Raw genomic sequence first — 13,901 nt, 5'->3', positions numbered from 1 at the left:
TCATTACCATCTGAGCATGCCTGTAAGAGGAAAAATGTAGAAGGGAAGGTGTGGAAAGTACACTTTTCAACACCAAAAGGGATAATCCTTCCCCTCCCTGGCTCAGAAACACCCATCCTAGAAACCTTCTTATATCCTTGCACTATACAGTGGAAATTTTGTTCAGTGGAGGTACTCTCAGTGTTGGGAATTGTTTTCTTTGATCATCAGTTTGGTTCCTCTGCATCTATACTCTTAAAATCCAGTGAAACTTTACAATTGGTTGCTATCTTCATAAATAAACTTCCTTTTCCCCAGTAATGCAGGCATTGGGCCCTCCTCAGTGCAACTGTGCTTATCTCTAATATTACCTTTTTCCTTTCACACATCAAGAGTCCTTATTCCACATAGAACTGCTTTGTCTGCAGTCTCAGAGTTGCCTGATTGTTCTCCTCCACAAAGGATCCCAAAGGAAAACAAAATAAATAAAAAACCACTCAAGCATCATTCTGTCTAATCATCAAAGTAGATGCTAGGAACAAAGTTACTGTGAAATCTGTATAAACTTTCCTGAGTCTGAACAAAAATGGTTTTGCTATAGCCACTAAGGGATTCCGGCTCTGGCAATCATTAAGAAAATAAATACTTTAGGGTAGTTTATGATGTAGTACAGTAGGGAAACAGGATGTATTGCATATTCTTTACTTTGCAGGCATGTCTGTTTCACAGTAAACAGCGGTGGTCTGAGAAAAGAACAGAACTTTTCAGCAAGCAAAAGAATGCCTACCTTTTGAATTTCTTTCCAATGCTGTGAGACAAACAATCTGAAGAATGAGAAAGTGTTATAAGACTCACTGGGATGTTCATCACATCCTCCAGGGGAGTGTGCCCCGGACTTTGCATTCAGACAGGACCCTGGATGTGCAGAGTGCAGTTCATTTCACTTACACAAGCATAGGCACTTCATTCTACTTATCTCAGATACCTGAATGAAGATGATCTCAATTATCCTCTGAGTGTGTCTAGTTCTTGTTGTTGGTATTAAGCAGACCTTGATGATTAGCTCAATCACAAAAATAGGACTGTCTTTCTAAAAGTAAATGTTCAAAGTAATTTTAGATGTCCTAAAATACCCTAGACATTTACGCTGGGTTGTCAACTGTCATACGTGATTTATGGGTGCCACATTACCCCGAGGTATGGCAGCTGGAAGCCAGATGGCATGCTTTAGGCATTTCTGTTTAGGAACCTGGATCCCACCTGCAATGTCTTTCAGATACATACACTGGACTCCACCTCTCTCAACCTCACCCCTCAGCATCCTAAATCTCTGTATGCGAACTAGTTGTGCAGTCCTGTTGAATTCAAGATTGAGGAAATGAGAGCTGCAGAATGTGATCAATTTGTCCTAGTTTTGATACCTACCCTAGGATGAGAGAAACTATGCTTTGGGAGTGTCTGTTTCTCACCACTGACTCTAATGAAGCCCAAAAAGGGCCAGCTTATCTCTGGATTCCTATCCTGTAGGTATCTGAAGATATGTGATCAGTATTCTACACCTGACCCAACAAAGAAGCACTTTTGCCAGCCTTTAGGTGCCCAGCGCTCATTCCAGAACCAGACAGATTTCTATTCTGCCCTACCTGCTCTAGTTTACCCTGTTCTCCCCGTGTCTGTGAGTCTCAGAGCTTTCATTTTCACATGAGATTCTCTTCTCTCTGCTTGCTTTGCCATTCAGTCTCATTCCAGGGATTCTGCACTCTAGCCCCTATTTGTCTCATTGTCTTAAGTTCAGCGACTCAGTATGTCAGACCCTTTATACACTTTATTATTTACCAAGTCTGTTTCCAACTCACCAGAAGGCAGAAGTTCCTCACGCCAATTCCATTTTCTCTGCATGTCCCAACCACCTGCCCCAAATATGTAAAAACTTAATTTCTCCCATCTGAACATGTAAGGTGTTGTGCATTTCTCCAGGCATCCTTTATCTCCAGGCTCCCACACTTTCTCAGAATCCCTGTGAACTGTTCTTCTTCTTCTTCTCATAAAAAGTTTCTCTCGTTTTTACTTCAGTTCCTATCTGTACTGATCAGATGACATATTCTTTTATGCTACAGACAATAAGCTTTGCTTGCTGCTGCTTGCTTTCTTTTCTAGGGGGTGAAGTTTGAGGAGTCAGTTGGTTTGACTCAGTTTGTCTGAATGGATGGCATTGACAAAGCCTGAATTTGGGACATTTCCTCTTTGTGTATTCATTCCCTGGCGTGGAGAGTCAGATGTTCAATTCAGAGAGAAACCACAGCATAAGCCAGAGACATTGGGTTTGTCTCAATAAAGAATTTAATCTATTTCTCCCTTGTCCAATTTGAATGTTCATTTGAAACAATAAACTTCTGCTCACAGATACTATGATTAGCCATACATGTTTAATTTGCTGGTCATAGTTTGTGTGCTATGTTCCCTGTAAACAGAGGTGTCAGGGAACAGCAACAGTGGCTCCACAAGGGAAGGCAAGGCAGTGACAGCAGGGCAGACAGGAGCAGCCCACCTCACCATCAAAGGCATCAGTCCCACAGTACAAAGAAAAAAAGAGCAGAGCAGAATCATTGACAGTAACCAGTCAGCCAACAGCCCAGTGATTGCTAAAGGGAAAGGGGAACACGCCACCACTAAACTCAATGTGTTAAGTGGACCAAGCAAAGGGTAAGGTGAGTGAGGGAAGATTTTACACTGACACACACATGCAAACATACAAGTAACTGAGATTTGCCAAAATTACCATTCCAGTGAGCCAGCATAGTTGAGTCCAGGGGAAAATGACACTCTCCAGCCAGTCTCAGGTCTAGGTTCTTGGGTGGCAGGTTGGCACCAACACGTGAAAGCTTCTTCTCAGGTGCCCTGCATCTGCATGCTGCAGCAATGTTACTCTGCTATATTTACTACAGCAGATGTCAGTGCAGGCCACCAATCACAAAATCCACAATGATGTCATTCCAGCAGTTTCAGATGTTGTTCTCTTATTACTTGTTGATCCAAGGTTGTTCACGTCATCCAGCTCCTGCTTGCACTGTAACTCAGCTCTTGGACAAAACAAGGCCATGACACTCCCATGTTAGCTAGACAAGTCCATAGTAGTGAAGCAGATGAAATCTAGGCCAGGAATTCAAGTAGTCAAAGTGAGGTAAAAAACAGCAAGATACAAGGCCAGGTACAGCACACTTGCAGCTTAGCTAGGGCAAGAAACAAAAAGAGGACCCGAGCTTAAACACTTAAGTCCTGAGCCAATTGACAGAGTGGAATTTCCAGATGAGTTTTCCTAGAGCTTTCTTATAACTTAGTTGTGTCACAGCAGATTAATACAAGGTTAAGCAACCACATTATATCAGTGCTGACCTTGAACAACTAAACCTTTGGGGAAAGGAGAGAAGAGACAGCAAAGAAGGATTTCAAAGAAGGATGTTACAGGCAGGTCAGGGCACTTAAAGCCTGTTGCACTCAGAGTCTCATCAAGTCTGAAAAAGTCATCATGAGTAAATTGGGAGCATTGGCTGAGTCGTCACCGGCGTCTAGAATGGCCAACCTGCCCAGCAGAAAGTACATGGCGTTATAAAGCCATGGGTTGCTGATGACTGTGACAACAACGGTGAAGTTCCCCAGACAAGTTATGACATTAACTGTTGACAAAAGCATGGAGAGAAAATACTGTACAAGAGTTGTCTGTCCTCTGAATCTTCCTTCTGTTATATTTACTGAGGACTGCACTGTGCCAGCTGTTAACCTCAGACCCTCTCTCTGAAATAACCATGAGGTTTACTAACAGGATCACGAAAAAAAGAAAGCCAGAACAGTATTATTTGGGAGATTTAGGGATTGTGCCACAAAGGAATAAATTAAAAAGTTCATGGTTTATTTTATTCCGTAGATGGTAATCCCACAAGCACAAAAGGCTCCACAAATGTCCTTCTGTGCTAAGCTCCAGGAGCCTGAATACTTTATGTGACTCCCTGCAGTACTATGAGTTACACTCCAGGATCATACCAGTGGTCAACAGGTAAAAGCTGGCTAATCAATATAGTTTTTGGCACATTAATTGTGTTGATTAACGGTACATGTGCTTTAGTAAGAATAATCCATTTGTCAGCTCATAGCTGCAGAATCAGCAAATTACAGAATCATGTAGGATGAAGGGACCTCTGGAAGTTTTCAGTCCAGCCTCCTGTTTAAAGCAAATTGCTCAGGGACCTATCCAATTGAGTCTGGAGTATCTCTTAGTATCTATGTGGTAATGCCACAGCCTCTCTGGGCTCCTATTCCAATGTCTGTCCACTCTTGGTAAAAGAAAGTTGGCTTTTTTTAAACTGAGTTGGATTTTGTCATGGTACAACTTGTGTCTTATGCTCCTCATCCTAATGCTATACACCTTTGAGAAAATTCTGGATTGATCTTCTCTACACCCTTCTATTAGATAGAGGAAGACAGCAATAAGCTCCCCTCATAGCCTTCTCTTCCTAAGGGTGAACAAGATAACGTCTTTGAGCTCATCCTCCATTGGACTTCTTACAATATGTCCATGTCTGTCTTGTAATGGGGAGGCCAAAATTGGGGAAATTACTCCAATGTGCTCTCACAAGTGTCGAACAGAGAAGGATCACTACCCTAGACATGCTGGCTACTCTTGCTATTACAGCTTAGAATGCAGTTGGCCCTGGTTGCTGGAAGGACCTACTGTAGACACACGCCTAACTTGTGCACCAGGACACAATGATCTTTTTCTGAAAAGCTGGATACTAACTATTTGTAGCCCTCACCCCACAAACCCCAGCATTTTCACATAGTGTTATTGTATCACAGATACAAGACTTTGCATTTGCATTTTTTAAACTTGAGAAGATTTCTTTCGGAGCATTTGTCTGGCACATCCAAACCCTTCTAAATTGATTTAATCAGTAGTTGTCCACAAGGGTGACCTCTGTAGCAGAGGATAATGAATTGTCAAGTGTCAATCAAAATCTGTTTCACCCAGCTCTGAAACCAACACAAATAACCAGATGTATGTGGGACACGGACATGGGAACTGCATAGGAAAAAATTACACATTCAGACAAGCACACGGTGTTCCTGGTCAAACATGTATAAAATATGAGCTAGCAGCCAATACAGGCTAGAGACACACTTTTGGTGGTGGTAGGGTGGGAGAGGACATTACATGCAAAGGGGTATATATATCCTGAGGGGACAGCAGTTTGTTGATAAGCCACACTACAGCATATACAGCCTGTGAAAGGACTATGACCCATAAGCTACTCATGAGATAAGATGCTGCTTCATTTGTACACTCACATGGCTCGTTATCATTTTCCACACATATGTATCCAGTGACATCTGAGATGCCCACTCAGCATATAGGAGAACCATGTCCTTCTGTAATAACAGCTGCAAGTGAAACTATATCCTAGAATATCTCAGCTGACAGTAGGTGTCTATGTTTAGGCAACTGAACTCACCCATGAACTAGATACAGTTTAACTGGATACAGACTGTCATTGGAGCTGAATTCTGCTTTTTATATTCATGCAGATGCCATTGGTGAAATGAATGAGGCAAATTGATGAAGTGAACTAAACACAACTGCAGTCGTGTGCCCATCTACACAGTATATTTCTTGTATGTATAGGAAAGATACTGGAATACTTGAGCAAGTCCATTGGAAGGCCAGCAAAACAATTAGGGGGCTAGAGCACCCCAGCAAGAGCAGCCTTGTTCCAGGAGACACTAAAGGGAGCAGGGCTTGTTCAGCCTGAAGAAGAGAAGACTAAGGGGAGATGATAGTATTACTTTCTCTCCTAATGCAGGGTGTGTAGAAGACAGAGACAGAGTTTTCATCTTTCGGAGTGCACAGTGGAAAAAGAAGGTGTAAAAGACACAGCCTTGATCATGGGAAATTCTGACTTAGTATAAAGAAATGCTATTTCAGCTTGAGAGTGGTCAAACGGTGAAAACGATCCAAAAAGGCTGTGTTATCTATTCTTGGAAGTGCTCTGAACTTGGCTGGATTAGGCCCTGAGCAGCCTGCTTGAACAGGCTTCACTTAAAGCAGGAGGTTGGACTAGATTCAAGTGGCCTACTCCTCCTGGGGCAAATGATGGTGTAACAGCCAGTAGGCCACCCCCACACCAGCTGAGAAGGACAAGGGGAACCTGTTTCCACTGAGCACAGTCCAAGACCTTCAGCATAGTGTGGGCACCTCTGCAACCTACACAAGTATGAAAGAAGTTCTCAGTAAGGTCTGAGCAAAGAGGTCTCCCACACACATATACACACAAGCATACATGTATACGCATACACACAAATATGCACACTCAGCGGCCATTGGAGATCTGGTTGTTCTGAGGAGCTTCTCAGTCCTCAGGGTGTCCTGCAAGAAGGTTGGCACTGGAGATAACTGACAGAATCCATCGTTATAAGATGGTGGTTGTACCATCAGGACTGCAAAAAGAAGACAGCTCATAGAACTGCACTCATGCTTATCTCTAGTATTTGTCCCTAAAAGGCAATAGGTAAAACTCTGTGGAGATGAATTCCATGAGAAGTTTTTCTTGCTCATTATGATCATTTTTCTGTTTAAGCAAATTCACCAAATAACACATTTTTCTCCCACTCACTCTTGGAAGACTAAATGATGAGTCTTGGTCTCTGGAGTCTGCTGAAAGAGAAGGAAGATGCCCATGTGCTGTACTAAAACATGAGGCAGAAGAACCTTGGGAAATCTGACCTAGATTCTCTGGAATCATTTATCTGTGAGTGCTTGAATAAGGCTCTCAGGCACTTCTCCCAAAATTTTATTCATGGCATAAGGAACTTGTAACAGAGAGATGCAAAATACAAACAACACTGTGGCCCAGATGACAAGATACCTGTCCAAGACACATTGCAGTCTCTGCTGCAGTGGCTGTACTATATGAAATATTAACTTTTTTTCCTTGGAAACAAAGATTGAAACCTCATTTTCCATCAGACAGTGAAAGGCGTTACATCATAAATACTGAAATAGTAAGATTCATATACACTCACACTGGACAGAAGAAACACAAAATCTCTAATTGGAGTTTGAAATACATCCTGTTACATACAAGTTATCAGGGTGTTTATTAAAATCCAAGCATAAAACAAAAAAAAATTCCAAGTATACAAAGGAGAAGAAAGTTTCCTTTCAAGCAGAATAAGTTTATATCTTCCTCAGCTCAGCTATAATTTTGATTAGTACTCCCTTCACTTCTTTATTTCTCAGGCTGTAAATCAGGGGATTTAATGTAGGAATTATGGTTGTGTATATGACAGCTAGAACTTTCTTAGTGTCTTGTGAATTACTGGATTTTGGCTGTAAATAAATCAAGGTCCCACTTGCATAATACAGTGTTACGACAGTAAGGTGTGAGGAACAGGTGGAGAAGGTCTTGTGTCTGCCCTCTGCAGAGGAAATCTTCAGGACGCTGGAGATGATGCAGGCATAGGATACCAAAATGAGGCAAAATGGTGTGAAGATGACCAGCACTGTGGCCGTAATGATCTGCTTTTCGTATGAAGAGGTGTCAGTGCAGGAGAGCATGATGAGGGGGGGAATATCACAGAAGAAGTAGTTAACCTTCCTGGGCCCACAAAATGACAATGAGAACACCCAAGCTGTCTGCACCACCGACACAACATTACCACTGCAGCATGACAGCAGAACCAAGGAAACAAAAACTCTGTTGTTCATGATGACTGCATATCTAAGGGGGTTGCATATGGCCATGTAACGGTCATAGGCCATGGCTGCCAAAAGGTACCATTCAGTGGCTCCTAAAAAAATCACAGAGTAGAGCTGTGTGGCACAGCCCATGTAGGAAATGCTCCTGTCCTCTGACAGGAAGTTTACCAGCATCTTGGGAACAACGATCGATGCTGTGGAAACATCCAGGATGGACAGGACCCGGAGGAAGAAGTACATGGGCACACAGAAAGAGGGGTGCACTGTGATCATGAAGATGAGAAGGTTCCCAATGATGGTGATGGTGTAAATTAAGCAGAATGTGAAGAATAGCAAGTGCTGAAGTTCTGGGTCTTTGGAGAATCCAGAGAGGACAAATCCAGTCAGCAGAGTGTGGTTTCCTGGTTCTGGTTCATCTGTTGGCTTCATCTGGGAGGAATCAAATGGACAGACTGTCAGAGGGGGAGTCACTGCACCAAGATTCTGCCAGTTGCTGAAGCGAGGAGTCTCTTGGGAATTCCTGGAGAGTCACTGGATTGAGGGGTGCAACTCTATAGCGGACTTAGCTGAACAAAGGAAGAAGGCAATGGCTGTGCGTGCTGAAAGCATGTTATGTTCGTGCTCTCTGAGTTTCATAGTTTGGGGTAGTGACCAAGCATACAACTATGAGGAGTTAGTATTTAAGCGTTGGCTCCAGTATGGGTGTATGGTTAATTGCTGACAGTATGTGCTCCCCCCAGATGTTAGATCTGTCATCCCAAGGGGTTCCATAGGTGCTTTCTGCACCGAAGTGAAAGCCCAGATGATGACCAGAACACCTACAGTCCAAAGAAAGCAAAAACAAACCAAAGCAAATCAAAATACCCATTGTATATAGACAGGCAAAGGAAGAAGGAATAATCAGAGGGAAAGATAGCCACAGAGAACACTAATGAAGTGTAGAGGGTGAAGCTCAGTACCATCTGCTTCATTAGTCACATTACCTCCTTACCCTGGTGAGTGTTGCTGTGTGTGCAATGCTGATGGGATATTCATGCAGCGCTGTGCCAGCCGTGGTAGCTTTGTCTTTTCTTTCTGCCCAGAGTGGGAAACTGATGCGCAGAAAGAGGGAAGAAATAAGCCTGCCACAGAGGGGAACATGGTCATTAATTCTGCATTCTTCAGGCTTGTCATCTCTTCCCAAAGAGGCAACCAATCACTGGACTACACCAGTAAATCTCAAGGCACAGAGTGCATTTGGGCAGCAGAAATGTATCCATATGGAGGGACAGAGTGGGGGAGCACCATTTCCATGGTACATACATGGACCTGGTCAAGAGAGCACATCACATAGAGAAAGACACAGGATCAAAGCAAGAGCAGTACATACAGCCCTACCATGATTCAATCACTCCTCGTACTGACTCCATCTAATTTCTTTTTCTGCTACAACTTCAATCACACAAGATGCCTTTTGTCTGTGGGTTTTTCTAACATGAGCATGAAATGAAAGCTGTGGATCTGGGAGCCACAGATAATTTTAAATTACAAGCACAATAAAGAAACTCCTAATGTTCTCAGACATTAAAAGGTCTGATGTCTTTAAAAGGAATGTTCCTGTATTTGACTGCTTCCATTAACACAGAAATGAAAGAACACTGTGCTATTTGAAGCTCCAAATTTTGAGAGATACCTTTATATAACCTATGCATAACAGCACAGAGAATGACATGAACAATTCCCTTCAGTTTGCAATGGCACACATTCACACCAGTTTTCTTAAATTGTTAGATCCTTGTAACTGAAGTAGAATCTACCTAATTCTGCTCTTTGATGCCTTATGAAAATTTTAGACTATTACTTTGGTCATTAGCTGTTAATTAAAGTCAGCAAAGCTTATAGCAGTGATTGGTTAGTGTTTATTTCCTAATGCAGAACAACCCTCAGAAATAACTCTTGCTTTGTGTAATTCGTGTTCAGTGGCTATGAGGACCTTGGTCTTCATTCTTCCTTGGATTTGATTTACATATTCACAATAAGCATTTTGAAGCAAGTGTCCTACCTTCAGCAGTTCTGCCATCCAGTGCCTCCAAAATAGATTATGCAAATTTCACTAGAAGAATTTCCTTTGTTTTCTTACATTAGGGGTAGTGCTGGGCTGATGACTTCTTCAGTCAGATTACATTACAGATTTTAAATTGCATTTTAAATGCAGATGCTCTTCTGCCACAGCTTGAATAATCTGTGACATTAGCACATGGTATATTCCATGTAACATTAGTCATGTTTTCTCCAAAGCACCATAAATGGAATTTACCTGCCCTTCACACAGATATCATAATGCCAGTCACCAAAGACTAGCCTCACAGAGAAGAAGAAAAGGAGTAATCTCTTCAGAGATTACTCTAGTCATTGAGGATGTAAAGTGTTGCAGTTTGGGCTTTAGTGGTCTCCCAGGGTGCCTTGAAGTCTCAAACACCTTTAGCATTATTAAAGAATGTCAAGAGCAGCTGCAGGCTCCAGTAACCCTGGCCCAGGACCCTCCTGCCCAGCCACTGAAATCCAGACTGGTGCCTTGGGATCCCAGACTTGGGATTTCAGGGATGCAGCTGCTGCTGTTCTGTTTGCAGGTTCAACCAGTAGTAATGTTAAACGCATATCCCTGAGACTCACAGGACATGGACACACAAAGACATGCAAAGGAAATTGGCATGGCCAGACTCACAGACTGCCACAGACAATACATACAGGACTCACATCACACACAAGTGCAGATAGACATATCCCCTCCTCCTCTGGGGTTGGCAAAGACAGAAGGTCACCAGTGCAGGCACACACATAACGTCCCCAGGATTCACAAGCACGTGCACGTTTGTGGGTCCCCTGAGCACTGGCATGGCCCCTCTGCTTAGCATGCTGTTCTGGGAATGGCTTAGCTTCCAGTTCTTGCTTCCTGGAACTAGTTGTTCCACAATGTTTATGTAAAAGTCTGAAAAAGTCTTAGCTGAAGGGACTAAAACACTCTGAAATGTGAAACTAAACACATGGTAGACTATGTATTCATAGGATGTGAGGCTAGCCTGGCACTCAGCCAGTCACCTCATCCACCCAGATCAACCATCAACCACATCAATCAGCTCTAGACAGTCCTGGTAGTTAAGCAGCTATGTGTGCTAGGTAATTGCCTTAGCCTGCTATATGTGATCAAGTTAGAAGAAAGACTCACTGGGCTCTTGAGAACCCTCTTTGGTGCTCAGTGGAGGTGGAATAAGTATTTCATGTTCAGGGCTAATTAGTTAAGACATATAGGAGAAACTATTTGGCTCTAAGGAAAGAAAGACACACATAAGTTTAACTTAAGCTATAGAGAAGGCAGAGTAAAACATTTCATGTCAATTTTACTCAGGGGAGAAAAGATAAAAAGCCATCCATCCAAGTAAATCCTCCTAGACATAAGAGAGTAAATGCACAGATCATATATATATATATGGCTTACTGATTATATATTGACCTATATAAGTTGACCTATATATGACCTATATAAGGGACACTATTTCTTTAACTTTTAATATTAGTCTGACTGTATTGGGTTTGCTCTTCAATTAACAAACAGTGAAAGAAAAACAGGGACAACACCAATTGTAGAGTAAGACACTTCCTCCATGTGGAGCTTGATTTTTCAGATTTCATTTTGCAGAAAATTCTACTAAATTTTAACTAAAAATATTTTTTAATTTAGATTTTGTATTTAGAACAAGATTTGCCCTCATCAGAAATAAGGAGAAAGAAGAAAATCTGAATCTGCCTTATTTGGTAAATATTCCTACTTGCTTATCTCTAGCTGAACAATCTGGATAGTATTATGGCATGTCTGACATTTGCCTGAGGCAGGGAAACCTGCTTGCAGTGAAAGAAGCTTTCTAGAATTTGCAGACTTTGTGACAGTAATAATTGTTTTAGTGGGCTCATTAACATGGACAATAATTTCCTTCACGTACATCTCCTCCACTGTGCTGGAGATCACATCTGCCTCAGGAATACAAAAGGTTTTCAACCACTTGCAGTGTTCATATCTCTGTGGCCTCTCTATACTAGCGCTGTGCCATACTAATGAGAATTTCACAGACTTCTCTTGATAAGAAGAAGGTTTTGCGTGTGCTAAGCCTTGTGGTCACACCTTCACTCAATCCATTCATCTACACCTCAAGGAATAAGAAAGTGAAAGAATCTTTTGGAATTTTCTTCACACAACCCACAGAATATCAGGAAGTTAGGACTGCCGAAGCAACATAATTCATTCTCTCATGTCAGATGCCTTCCTTGGGAAATGTTGAACTGACGTTTGAAAGAACCTTTATCTTTCTTCACATTCAGACACTGAGGAAGTGTTTATATAGACATGATGTTAGGAGTGAGACTCAAATCTCTTCAGTAAAGCTGTCAACCTTGTAGAGGTCAGTCATCTAGACTACGTTTGTACTCAGTGGGGAGAGGTGGACACTTTCACAATTTAGATCATCTTGCGTACTGAAGGTCAACATAAAGGATGAAATCATGCACTGACACTGAAACTACTGCTACTCTGCAACAGATGCGGAATGTGTATTAATTAAAAGACTGACTTGGCAGAAATAGTAACAAAGTGTAGATAATAAGCTACAGCTGTGTTTAACCAATAATAGTTTGTGTGTATAAGTCTAGAAACCAATCAGCAAAAGCCGCTGAGCTAGCCCACGTTGTAGTAAGGTATATAATGGTTTAAGTATTTTAATAAAGCGTCTTCAGCTTTGATCATATTGGTCTGCATCTGAGTCCGTCTGCAATCTTACTCTTTGCAGTGTATCAGAATCAGGTGAAATAGACCGTAGAAGTACTTGGTATTCTCCATTGACTATAAAAGATATTCAGACCCCTAGACCAAGAATTCAGGCACAGATATATCATCTACTTTGACATCTAAACTTAGATGACTTGTATCTTACTACAACCTTGTAGATATCTTCAAAGGGATGATGAACTGCAAGCCAACTTATAAAGGCCCTGCGTGCATGAATAGGCCTTAATGCCCCAGCCCAGACTCTCTTACAGCCTCCACACACAACCCCTGCCCATGGGCCCAGGGTCTACATTTAAGATCACTTAAGCTGGGCCTCATATTGATCCTGATTAAGAGACCATTGCACGTTTAGGAGCTAGAGATGCATGTAACAGTTCATCTGAGAAGGCCCAGGCCTGTGCTGTGCTGAACATCCAGCGTGGCCTACAGGCCTGTGTTGTTCTGTGCACATCCCTTGACTGCAGGATAAACTCAGCAGCTCACGGTAAGTGAGGGGCCTGCAGACAGTTTCCATTCCCTACCAGCAACACCACCACATGTGTGGCCTTTCCTGTGTCTAAAAGTGAAGCAACAAGTCCTCATGTGAACATCCTTTAGAAACAGAGTTGTTTTCTTGTGAGGGAACTATGTAATAGATTGAATGACCAAAAGGGAAAGCTGTGTCCATGGACAGAACCTATGCAGCATGCCATGGGAAAATCCATCCTCTCCTGCATGAATGCAGGATTCCCAGTATCGGAAGGGACATAAGATTTGCTCACTACCCATAATAATTTTTGTTGTATCCTATTAAAACAGCTCTTTTATTTAGCTATTTGCTGTTGGGCTTTTCTTACTGAGATCCAGAAAGAACCCTGCATTGTCTCTCTCACCTCAATGCCTCTCCAAATGAAGAAGCAATGATGCCCATCTTCCATGGTCAGAAGGAAAGCAATGTACCATTTAGGCTGTTAACTGGCATGATGTCATTTAAATTGGACATTAAGCTTTGAAACAGACAGTTAAACTCAGCGAGAGTAAATCTGCATGCAGACTTGACTGTCTCCAGGCCTGACTTTGACAGGCAAGTACTGCAGCTTTTCAGATAAATCATACAATGGGTAACCGCTCCCCCTGCTCCTCCTGACCCCTTCCCAGCCCCACTGATCAGAGCAGGGACCAGATGATGGACTTAGATTTTTCCCGCTAGGTGTTGGTTATTTGAATCAATACAGAAAATCTCCACTTGTAGTGTTCTGGGGATTTCGACTAAAGTGCAGACACCAGGGCAATTTATTCCAGAAATCTGGGGGGGTTATTTGATTAAAAGTGGAATTGCTGACACAGATTGCCACTGTCCATGTTAAGACACGTCATTGA

The 13,901-nt window shown here is 42.2% G+C and overlaps 1 protein-coding gene across 1 annotated transcript; it reads right to left on the bottom strand.

Moving 5' to 3' along the window:
• Positions 1-7,204: 7,204 nt before the first annotated feature.
• LOC104290408 (olfactory receptor 10A7-like) lies at positions 7,205-8,155 on the bottom strand. The gene has a single exon (XM_009889501.1). It carries the CDS (start codon positions 8,153-8,155, stop codon positions 7,205-7,207), a length of 951 nt encoding a protein of 316 aa, XP_009887803.1.
• Between the last annotated feature and the right edge of the window lie 5,746 nt (positions 8,156-13,901).

The sequence above is a fragment of the Charadrius vociferus genome, unplaced genomic scaffold, assembly GCF_000708025.1.
Source record: "Charadrius vociferus isolate BGI_N301 unplaced genomic scaffold, ASM70802v2 scaffold527, whole genome shotgun sequence".
Lineage (NCBI taxonomy): Eukaryota > Metazoa > Chordata > Aves > Charadriiformes > Charadriidae > Charadrius > Charadrius vociferus.
The sequence above is the reverse complement of the archived record's forward strand: the minus strand, read 5'-3'. Positions and strand labels throughout refer to the sequence as shown.

Coding starts and splice junctions, on each gene's coding strand:
- LOC104290408 (XM_009889501.1), bottom strand. CDS start 8,155: ATGAAGCCAACAGATGAACCAGAACCAGGAAACCACACTCTGCTGACT.